At 37.8% G+C, this 12,004-nt stretch overlaps 2 protein-coding genes across 3 annotated transcripts in view; both read right to left on the reverse strand.

Annotated features, from left to right (window-relative positions):
- The window catches only part of LOC106523685 (frizzled-3), a 33,082-nt gene extending 25,657 nt beyond the window's left edge, over positions 1–7,425 (reverse strand). For both annotated transcript variants that reach the window (XM_014017205.1, XM_014017203.1), the window contains exons 1-2: positions 7,324–7,425; positions 5,075–5,838 (exon numbers count right to left, since the gene is read on the reverse strand). In XM_014017205.1, the coding sequence (XP_013872659.1) occupies positions 5,075–5,374 (300 nt within the window). In that variant the 5' untranslated portion in view covers positions 5,375–5,838; positions 7,324–7,425. The remainder of the gene's footprint in view (positions 1–5,074; positions 5,839–7,323) is intronic.
- Positions 7,426–7,829: 404 nt separating this feature from the next.
- The window catches only part of krtcap3 (keratinocyte associated protein 3), a gene marked incomplete in the record, with an annotated part of 6,454 nt that continues 2,279 nt past the window's right edge, over positions 7,830–12,004 (reverse strand). The window contains 4 exon segments of the mRNA XM_014017206.1: positions 7,830–8,748; positions 10,485–10,619; positions 10,757–10,954; positions 11,037–11,096. Coding sequence (XP_013872660.1) covers positions 8,677–8,748; positions 10,485–10,619; positions 10,757–10,954; positions 11,037–11,096 — 465 coding nt within the window.

A 12,004-nucleotide genomic window follows, 5' to 3' on the forward strand; every position in this document is an offset into this window, starting at 1 on the left:
GTCTTGTGACGTCCACGGCCTACCCCAGTTACCACTACTGTGCATGTGTGTCAAGGACAGAAAGGCAGATGTGGCAGTGGAAGGTGTCAAAGCAGTTTGGAGAGAAAAACAAAGTAAAGAACAAACAAAACAAAACAAAACAAAAAGATTAATCGATTATTAACTTAGTCATCGATTATTTTAATAATTGATTAGTCGTCAATTAATCGATTAATCGTTGCAGCCCTAATTGCAGTTATAAATATATACAATAAATTGGGTTTACCAGTTCAGTTAAAGCTATAAATGGAGTTGTGTTTTGTCTACGCTTCAAAAAGCTCAAACAACCAGCCTTTAGATTTTGAAATAAAAACAAAATCTTGCATAGGGTTGGGCAAAATTGGCAAAAAAATTAATCACGATTAATTGTGGTATTTAGCCGATAACGATTAATTTGACGATTAATCCCCTGGAGTTCCTGGACACCCTCATGTCCTGGTCACATGACCAATTAAGTGGGAAAGATTTGCTCTTCATACAAACCTGTTCCAAATTGTGTCAAATTACAGACTTCAGGCTATATATCAAATTTTAAAATTTGTTGATAGATAAATACAGTAAATTACACCACTTTAAAAAAAATTTTCATCATATTTGAAGTGGAGAGGAGCACCGAGTGGACTGAAATCTCCAGTCAGTCTGCCTGGTGGCATAAATCATTAATCGTCAAGTGCCAAAAAATAATCCATTAATGTTTTTCTGACGATTAATTGCTCACGATACGATTATGCCCAACCCTAATCTTGCATAATCTCAAAAGTGTTGCTTTTGGAAGGCCATGGCTGACTTGGTTCCATTAGTTTCTTGTGTGTTCTTAGTGCAGTAGAAAAAATTAAGACACTTTCTAGATGGTCCCACTTTTGCATAAAAACCTCATATTACTTTTCTGCATTCACAATTTCATTAATTTTGACAAATCCCCAAACAGCACTGACTGAACTGCAGCCTCTAACCATGAAAGACCCTCCACTGTGTTCAAGGATGGCATCTCTTTTACCTCTATAAATCAGTTTAAATAAAACTTCAAAATCAATATTCATCACAACTAAATGACATTTTTAAACTTCTGTTTCAGAACACTCGTATGAGCACGTGGACATGCATATACTGTATGTTGATCATCATAAAAACACACAGGGTCATTGACAGAAGATGGCATTGTGCAGCCAGAGTTTTCTAGTGAGAGATTATTAAATTTCCTCCAGGGTTCCCACCAGGGCAATCATGCTTGCTCACAGCAGAGCAGAGCAGGAAAACTGACAGAGCTCATGTTGTTAGTCAACCATCTTCAGAAAACTGCCTCCTCCATGACTGAAGGGACCGTGGGTGTCAGTTACTTGGCTCCTACTTCATCTGGGTCAAATCAAGTTCAACAACAGATGCTTCTCACAGACTCTGAGACGGCATGTTTTGACTTGACAGTGGGGAATTGACATGATTTAACAATTGCATGGACTTTCATGTGCTGACTGAATGCTATGACTACACATTTATCATACAGTAACCAGAGGACGAAACGTGAGCATCAAACAAAAAACAAAACCGTGCTTTCTTAATCTTTACATATTTTGAAGGGAATAAATAAGATATTTGAGAGCGGTGATCCCACAGAGGACTCCTAAGAGACTTCACTGCAAGTGTTGATGCAGAAGAAATAATTCTGATGAAATATGATATCAGTTTACGTGAAAATCTGGTTTTTGACATGAGAAAGTGCTTACTATGCAGGACAAAAAATTAAAAAAAAATCTCACAGGATTAAATATGCTATGTACAACAATGGCCTTGTACATATTCATCAGCTTTTCAGCAGTGGTAATTTAATATGCCAACTATGAACAGCTGGAAGCAAACTTGATTCCAGTGACTGTATGTTACTCATCTGACATTTAAGCTTACATCAGTCGCAAGCTAGCCAAAACATGGGCAAAACTATGTCCTTAAGAATATGTAGCTGCTTTATGAGCTAAAGACATGGTGGTACATGAAAAAGCAAAAACAAAACTAAATAATGCTGTTTATACTGAATCATGTCAACATTAAAGAGTAACTTACCCCAAAATTAACTTGTTTTTAGCTGATAAACTGTCTAGAATATGTCTAAAATGTTATATAGTACTGTTTCTGTGCTAATTTTGATGTTTTTTTTTTTGCGTATTTGTTCAAATCTGTAATATTTGGTCTAAAAACGTCTTTTTGCTGCTCATATGGGTAAAGCAGTGGTTCTGCAGGCTAATTTGCATATTGGTTAATGGCTCTCCACAGTTTCGTCACAGCGGCTGTGTTCTGGTATAAAAGCCTCTCTCTAAGACACGCCCCTGCAGCAGTCAGAGGGTGGAACAGTTAGCAAGCTTAGCATGATCGTCTGTTGACCTTCAGCCTCGGGTGGGGAGAGGAGCTGACTGCTCTGTCTCTCCACACGCGCACACACAGACAGACAGACAGACAGACAGACAGACAGACAGACAGACAGAGAGAGAGAGAGAGAGAGAGAGACCAGCCCTCCTGCACAGCAGGAGGGGAGGAGGGGAAAGTAAGGCAGCAACTTGTACAGATTGTAAGTTATAAAGATTTGACATCATTTTGCAGGTATACTGACATTTAGAGCAATCTCATGGATTTTTTCAAGTCTTACGGATATTTTAAAAACCTCAATTTCAAATTTATCTAACATGTCAGAGCCTATAGGATGATTTAAAAAATAAATAACATCAAACAGCCATCTTCCAACCTGTTCTGCCGTTAGAAATAAGTTATTTTCCTCTCCTTTCCTCCTGCTCCGCAGCTGCCTTTTTTTCCCTGTTAATTGCAGTTCAGTTTTTTTAGTATGTCAACAAAAAAAAAGCCAAGGCCTTAAATACCATGCACTGATTTTGATACCAACAAAATTTACTGAAAACAGGTAATTACAGCAAACACCTTGTTCTCTACCTTTTTACACTCTCAAGGGAGTAACAATCAGAGTTGTAAAGTAACTAAGTACAAATACTTTGTTACTGTACTTACGTAGAAATTTTGGTTATCTGTACTTTACTTGAGTAATTACTTTTCAGCGTACTTTTTACTTTTACTCATTACATTTTTACACAATTATCTGTACTTTCTCTAAATTTTTTAATAAGGTAAGAAGTAGAAAGTCGTTACTCCTATTTTATTCTGAGTTATTACTTAAAAAATATTATCCTGATAAATTGTGTCTCCTGGATAGAGTGAATTTAATTGTGTTTGGATGAGAAGTATAAATATATACCATTCTGACATACTATTAGCTTGTACACAACCCATCACAGCTGCACGCTGTTAGAAAAAATATTTTTTGGAGAAGTCACCTCCCAATAAATGCCATTTAGGAAAATCTAACTGCTCACTTTTACTCAGTACTTTTACTTTTAATGCTTAAGTAGATTTTGTGTCAGAAATTTACTTTTGATACTCAAGTACAAAAAATATCAGATACATTAAGACTTTTACTCAAGTAATAATTTTAGAGAAGACTTTAACTTTTACCAAAGTATTTTTTATGATAAGATACTTGTACTTTTACTCAAGTATCACTTTGAGGTACTTTATACAACACTGGTAACAACAGAGTAGGAAAGAGAGGTAACATGATACAGATGATAATCTGTGTCTAGTATTGAACTCTGTATATGAAACAGCATTTCTCTATGACCTAAAACCAGTGCCAACATTCCAACCATATAAGCACCTCACTGGAAGACAGTCTCCATACGCTGCTGATCAGGTAGCACATTCTGTCTGTCAGCTGCTGCTCAAAAAGAAGAGACTGAGCCAGTGCCTACACATTTATCTGAGTCTATGCTGAGCAGTGACATGTAGCAGATGATGGATCTGTAACATGAGGAAGACAGAAGATCAAGTATAACCTTTTTGGTCTTTTTTCCCCTCTTAAATCCCTGAATTTAATACCTGTTGGCTTTGTGGATCCCACAGCTAAAAACGTTCAGTAGCAGAAGTTTCTCAGTGTAAAACAAGGTCACTTGTTCACATCTGAACACATCTTTTGTATGGAATGATAAACCTGCACAGGTATTGCTGAATGAGTGCTTGGTATTGTGCTTTTTGCAGACAAAAACACACAATAAAAAAATACCACTATTAGGTAACTCTTCTGATACCTAATGAATAGTGTGTAATGCAGGGCTATTCAACTGGCGGCCCACGGGCCACGTCCGACCCGCGAGTGACCAAAGTTCGGCCTGCTAATTGGTTCATTCATCTCTTAAGCCCAAACTCCCGGTTTTCTACTTTAATTACTTTAAGTTATTTTACTTAAACATAGACATGTTTGGTATCTACAGAAATGTCAGAATCTTGGCTACAAGCTGGTAAAAACCATTTCTATAAACACTCAAGACAGTTAAAACTACAAGCAGTTGAAGATAAAAGGATGAAACTGAAAATAAAATTGTTTAAAAATTTGGCAAGTCAGAGACGTCAAAATATTTGTGTCAAATAGGAGGCATGATGTGTTCTTTTTGTTTTGATAATGTGTAATTATCACTACTTTTATAGGGTTGTTTATATTGTATTCAAGATTAAATGCAGCAAAATAAACTAATTCAAAAGGTAACATATCTTTGTAATACTTAGTTTATTTACATAATAACTAATTGCTGGATGTTCGGCCCCTCAGCTCTTGACCTGCAGTAACTGTGGCCCCCGGAGCAGTTTAGTTGAATAGCCCTGGTGTAATGAATATGAACAGCAAAACATAGATGAAATGACTGATAAGTCTTTTGTTTATCACAGGCTACATTATCAACTGAGTACTGAGCCGTTCCGACACCATTACAATAGGCTGTATGAGAAAACCTCATTTGCAGCAGGTGCACAGCACGACATGACAAAACTCTGCAGGATGCTGCTTTGAAGTTGCTTACCATGACTGCATTTGCATTTGATTTAAAGCTTGTTTTTAATCCTCAAAATAAATTTAATGCAGTTTATTAGACAGTAGCATTACTGACATGCTGTGGTATGCATCACCTTACATAATTTACAGAAAACTTACCTCCATAGCCAGTGCAGCTGTTTGCTGGTCATAGTGATTCAGGAGATTGGGCATAAAGGTGGTGTTGTAAGGCAGATCCTGGCACATTCTCAGTCTGATGGGCTCACAGCTGAACTCACTGTGGCTTTCTGTATATTCTATGTGAATGGAAAGAGCAGGGCTAACCAGGAAGAAGAACAAGTGCAGGATAAAGAAAAAGCAAACAGGACTGTATTGTCTGCAGACAATGGTTTTGCTTTTTGAATGCCTGTCTTTGGCACATTCTTCTCCAACAGGTGTTTGCATTTTAACGACCCACATATTTCCACCGTCTTATGACACTACCATCATCGCCACAGTTACTTGATGGCCAATGCTATATGCAAGTAAAGGGAGAAAGCCAGACCGTCTAAACCGCAAACTGGATGTCCAAATTCATACGCCACTTCCAGAGTTCTTTGTATGAATCCTCAAAATTTCCAGTCCACACATTTTTTTTTCTTATACGGTTTGAGAATGTGCCTTTAAAGACACTTTAACAACCAACATGTGGTTTCTCCCTAGCTTTGGATGCTCCGATGGTCAAAAGCAGCTTCCCCTCGGTCCATCTCTAAACCAAGTCAAAAACCAGTCCACCAGCCACCTACAGGTCCTCTGAGGGTTACAGTCCATCCTCCCCTTTCATCACTTCTTCATCTCTTCTCTCTGTGTTTCCAGCAATGTTTGAAAGACTCGCTGAGCCCACATTGCACCATGATAACCAGAACGGGTTTGCAGACTCCCCCCTGCAAGACACAAAATCCATGTTAAATTGTCACACTGGATCAGACCCACCAAACAGGCTCTACAAGTTCAAATAGACAGGCTCGATGAGGGCAGAGGGGATTTAGTTGAAGTTTACAGTCTGATCAGCCGCACCCTTCTTTACACAAGGAAATGAACGGATCAAGTAACATCATAGGTGTATATATATATTAGGGGTGTACGAAAATATCGATACATTGAAATATCACGAAATTTCATTTCCCGATACTGTATCGATATTCTAAAGCCCTGTATCGATTTTTTATTAAGGTTTAAAATGTCAGCTTTCCTGCCAGCCGTTCATTTTTATGTTGTAGTTCAGCCTCTGACCACTAGTTGGCAGCAGTGAGCCGGCTGGCTCACTGCTGCCAACTAGTGGTCAGAGGCTGAACTACAACATAAAAATGAACAGCTAGTTGGGAGCAGTGAGCCAGCCATTTGGCTACTCTACCTCTAAGTGTTCGGTAAAGAAAGAAATATGAAACAAATAAAATAAAATACATACAAAGCAGAACACAGCTAAATGTATCAAAAGTATTTCTATGTAATATTAGAATTTYCTGAGACAATGAATTTTGGTTTTTCTTTTTTTTCCCTTGTAAGAGGTTTTTATTTAACAGAGTTTTTGGACAAAAAAAATCGCAATATATCGCCTTGCTTATAGTATCGCAATATATCGTATCGTGACCCCTCTGTCATGATATGTATCGTATCGCCAAATTCTTACCAATACACAGCCCTTATATATATATATATATATAGAATTGATGCAAAGCAGATTTTTTGACACAATGCATTCTTTACACAAACTGCCCTCGCTTGTGGCGGTGTGTGGGGTTGTCTTGGCTGAAGTCAGGTGGGTCGTGTTGCAGACTACAGACAGCCGCCGCAGCTACCGCGGGTTCGGATGTGAACGCTACACCTGCGCGGACGTTCAGACGGACGCCGCCGCCGCCGCCGCCGCCCCCCTCCCCACATCACACACACGTTTGTGCGAGGTTTCACTCCTCCGTTGTTGTTGTCAACACACCCACCGATACGACTTGTTCCGTGCGGCCGCTGCAAACTTTAGAAATTAAACAGCGCGGGTCAAAGAAAAAACCCGTTGTTGCGCTCGCGCTACGCTGACAGCTAGCTAAGCTACCCGCGTGTTGAATTGATTGCTAATTTAAGTGAACACCTGCGTATAACATCGATAATGTTTGCTAAATATCGTTACTGGGGAGCGGGGGGCAAAGCGGACTAGTTTCTGGAATCCCAGACTATATTTCTCACTGAACAGTGACTGTCGTTGAGACGGCTGACTCTCAGGAATGACCGACCATCAATCCGTTTGTCACCGCAGTGTCTTTAACAAGCCGCCGCGGCAGCAGCAGCGAGGCGTACGCGCGGGTATTTCTATCTGCCGAGCCCATAACAGAACACGCACCGCTTTTTATCTAACGCTATTATAGTAAATGATTTACCTTTTCTGTGTGAGGAGCCCCGAGCGGTTCGGGCGGTCCTCGGCGCTGCGGTTCCTGCAGATCTGCTCTCGTTGAATCCACACATCGGGAACGCGCAACCACCGTGGACGCGCAGAGGGGATGGATGCACGTGGGCGTGTTACACTTATATACTAAACAAAAACACTGTTTTATGTGGAATACCTGTCAGCATTTATACTTACAAATAACCTGAAATATCTCTTGTAGCTTTATGAGTCATCCATTAAAAAATAAATAAATAAAACAATGAAAAAGCTGTTTCATAATATATTTTAAACGAATATTACGTTTTAAAATCACGATTTAGAATTTGTTTCTTGCTGCAGCATGATTGTTGTGTTTGTGTCGATATTTATTCCTTGCACCCTCAGGATTAGTACTCATTGTGGGTGATACCAGATTAACTGTTTGATGGCTGATCTGATCTGATCCTATGTTGTTGGGGGGTCCATGACTGTGACAGCTGAGGCTACTGGCCCACACCACTGGTTTAACCTTTTAATATGACCCCACTTAACACTGATCAACCGTACTCAACACTCACAAAAACACTCAATCAATACACCGTTTAGCTCCGAATTAAAAGTTTAAAACAAATAGTAACGGACTGAAACACCTGCTATCAGAGAAAAAATAAAAACAATAAGGAAATTCAGCACTCCAGTTTAATCCTACTGTCTGTTTTCTAAAGCACATTTCAACACATTTAATATTTTTTATCAAAGTTCCCAACATTGCAGTTATAAAAAAAACTGTTTCCATTCTATAATATACAACAATTTAATGCAGTAAGCTGAATTATAAATCAACCTTTATATCAATTTAATATGAGCTGCATCTTCGAGAAATGTTGGCAAGCATTTCTGATGATAGTCTGATTCTAATAAAATATTTTATACTGATAGGTATTAAAATAAACGGACAAAGAAGGAATTATAACAAACATCATGACTCTAAAACTGAATTTTTAAAATCTAATGAAATGGTGAGTGGAATGCACCTCAATCAGCATGCTGTTTAAAACATGGATAAACAATAAAATAAAATAAAAATTAATAAAAAAAACCTTTAGATTTTGCACAAAATTTGCAAAGGTTAAAATACAACTAAAAATATTATCTTTAGCAACTAAAATTTCTTCATAATGGAAAAAACATGCCAAGAATAACACCTTTAGTACTCCTAAACTCAAACCGTGTAGGAGCCTTACCAATAAGAGCGACATGTTTCTGTGGTGTCCACACATGTATAAGCACGTCTAATATTCGTTATATTGGCACAAACGGTTCAGTGGTTTGAAATAAACAGACTGAAAGCAGCTGATGAGGTCTGCTAAACTTCAGGGTCTGAGTGTTGTCCCATCAGGCGGCGGGTGTGGGAGGAGCGCTCGGCCTCTTCCTCCAGCTGAGAGAGAGAACGAAGGAAAATAAGACTCGACTCGTCACCTGAGTCCAAACTGTTCTGGTTTGTGTTTGTATCAGGTCGGGTATGCACACACGGTAGCTCTCAGGTAAATTGATTAATCAGGTTTTTTTTTTTTAAATCAGGTAAGCACAAGAAATCAAAACAAAACACTATTAAAAGAAGAAATTTAATTTGCTGTTTAAAAACAAGACTAATAGGTAACTGTTTCTTTTAACTTTCTGAAACTCTTTTGTGAATAAAACCCTAACCTGACAGGTAAACTAAAAAAAAAAACCAACATGTGTGTTTATCATTCATATATAAAATTACCTAAATGTTGGTAAATAAAATGCTCAGCAAAAGTCCTTGAGAATCAATTATAGAAGACAAAATGTTCAGTTAAAGTTAGACATTATAGATGAATGTGAACAAATGTTTAATCAACATAATACTTTCTTAAACTGCTTGCTAAAAACACTTTTTGGGACATTTACACATTTTAAAATGCCTATTTTAGTTATTTCACTAAATATTAACCTTTTGTTCAAGTGTAAAATAAATGCCAAAGGAGGCTATAATATATATTATTTCAAATAAAAGTAGAGAATCGCTTAATGCTGAAAAGATGTTTGAAGAAAAAAAGGAAATGTGTACAAAAAGTTTGCAATTTCTTGTAAAATAGCAAAAAATAATAAATAAATAAAATGAAACAAGAAAGTAGTTAACGAAGTTTAATCTACAACAAAGAATCTGAAAGAGCATGTTTTCTGAATTAAGCAGCTGAAAAAAGTAGCTAAAGTTATCAGAAAAAGGCAACTTTAACTGAAAAAGGCTAATATTAGCTGAAAATAGCTAAAAAGAAGCTTAAACTGCAGAAAATAGCTGAAAGAAGCATACAATGCTTAAATTAGCAGAAAGAAACTAATAGAAGCACAAAAATTATATAAGTTGAATAATTGAAAGGAGCAGAAAGATAGCTAAAAAACTAGAATTCACAAAGAAGAAGCTGAAGGGAGCTAAAATTAGCGAAGAAGTTAAAAAGTAGAACTTAAACAAGGATGAAAAGTGTAGTAAAGATGTATAAACATTTTGCAGGATTTTAAGAATGTTGAAGAAAGCTCCATTTATTTTCAATTAGAATAAAAATGGCCAAAACAGCTGAATATCTCAAGTATAAATTGCTGAAAGACCAAAATTCATGGCTGAAATGTCCTGGAGGAGCTGATTTTTTGATATATGAATTGTTAAAATAGCACAAAAATTATGGAACGAGATACGTGCCAAAAAATGTACATAAAAAAAAGTTATAATGTGAAGTCTGGATAAACAATGTGCTCAGCGCTGGTATGCTGATAAGCATTCACACAATAATAATAGATTGAATGTAAAAGAACAAATATTATCAGGACATATTTAACAAGTTTTAAGCAACTATCTATAACATCCCCTGTAATTAGTTTAAAATGAAAACGACGCCCTTTTGACAGCTCTTCAGTAAAGGTGACACTACTATGATGGATACTAATGAAATGGCTGAAAATATTTGGAATTTTTCCAAACCTTGCCTTTCAGCAAAAACAGATCAAAATAAGACATTTGAGGTGGGGAGCCCCTGGCTGACTGCATTTGATCCTAATGATGAGTCTATGTAAGAAGGTCTGAGTCAGATTCGGACTCAAACACACCACAGTGTTACCCCTCAAGCACATCCGCCTGCCTCACACAAAGAAACACACCTGCTCTTTGATGTAGCTATCCCCACAGGGCGCCAGGCCTCTGAGGCTCAGTCCAACGATGAAGCACCACAGGGAGAGCCCGACCTCAGCTGCCGACAACACGGCGCAAGGGATCCACAGAGCCAGGGTGGTATCCTGACAGGGATGAAGAGGCGGAAACAAAATGGACGACAAGGTTAGACCAATTCTTCTGTCATACTACAACATAAATAACAATCAAACTTATGAGCAAAATATTGACCCTTCAAGAATAAATGACCCTTAAGACTCACATAGATCCGTGTGGTATCAAACGGACACTGGGCACTGACAGGTGACCGAGCGTTAATGGGCACCATGGTCTCGTTGCATCCAAACATCAAACCTTTTCCATTGCTGGCGACGGTGACACCAAGGGCCAAAAGGAGGCCGACGCAGCACGCTACCGACAGCAAGGCATTCAGGAATGATGCAACCAGAAGCCCTATTTGCTGAGGACACACAGAGACAACATCACGTACAGTGCCATATTCATGACGAGTCTCAGCATCTGGACACAAACTGAACTCTTACCAGTTTGAGATCATGAAGGTTTCTTGACACCACAATGGCAATAATCCCAGAGGCAATACTCTGTAAGATTGAAATGATAAATTGAGCATCTCATCTCCAGCAAAGTAAGCTTTATTTGAGAAATAATCCTAGCCTCAGGTTGTGAAACTGCATCTTTAATTTGGAAACCTGGCGAAGAAGATTCAAACAATTCTGTGATGAAGTAAGAAGCCACCAATGAAAAGGGCATGTAGTCAGATTTATTCTGTAACTCTTCTGTGTGTTTTTATTTGCACAACCCTCATATTCCTTTCAGAGGTCATTTCAGTCAAAAGTAAACGTTAACACTTTTATTACTGACAAGTGTCAGATTATCTGATAAATGAGTGTAATGAGGCCTGCCCCAAAGGGACACCTGATTGGTTTGAAGAACCAGCTCCTCCATGAAAGGCACGTTCAGGCTTGACTGCAGAAAAACATTCTCATCAGATTTACTGAGCTACAGGATCATATCAGCTCATGCAAAGGAAACAAAGATCAGGTGAAGGCATACTGTACATGTTGTTAGGCCTAAACGTTTGCTGAACTGTGAATTTTAATATAAAATAATAAATATATAAAATATGTGCCAAACATGCGATAAATGTTTAAAATTATTATTGTGTTTTTATTTGTTCAAAACTAGATAGAATCCAAGTGTTGGTTTGTTTGTATTTTCTTCAGGCAGAATCTGCTTTATGCTGCAAAACACAAGTGTTTATAAAACATATGTTTTGCATTGTAATAGTAAAGGAAAACACCCTAAAAGCAGATATAGTTGGTAATAAGTGGGATTTCATTCATATCACAGACATTAAAACACTGCAGCTGCAGGATGAGTTGGACAAGTTGTCTTCAGTTGTTTGTTCTAAACACATAAATTTTAAAACAAAAAATGTGCAGATTTCTGTACTGAGCAGCTTTAAAGGGATCCATGATTAGTTGTAACA

This window comes from Austrofundulus limnaeus, unplaced genomic scaffold (assembly GCF_001266775.1).
Source record: "Austrofundulus limnaeus strain Quisiro unplaced genomic scaffold, Austrofundulus_limnaeus-1.0 Scaffold163, whole genome shotgun sequence".
NCBI lineage: Eukaryota > Metazoa > Chordata > Actinopteri > Cyprinodontiformes > Rivulidae > Austrofundulus > Austrofundulus limnaeus.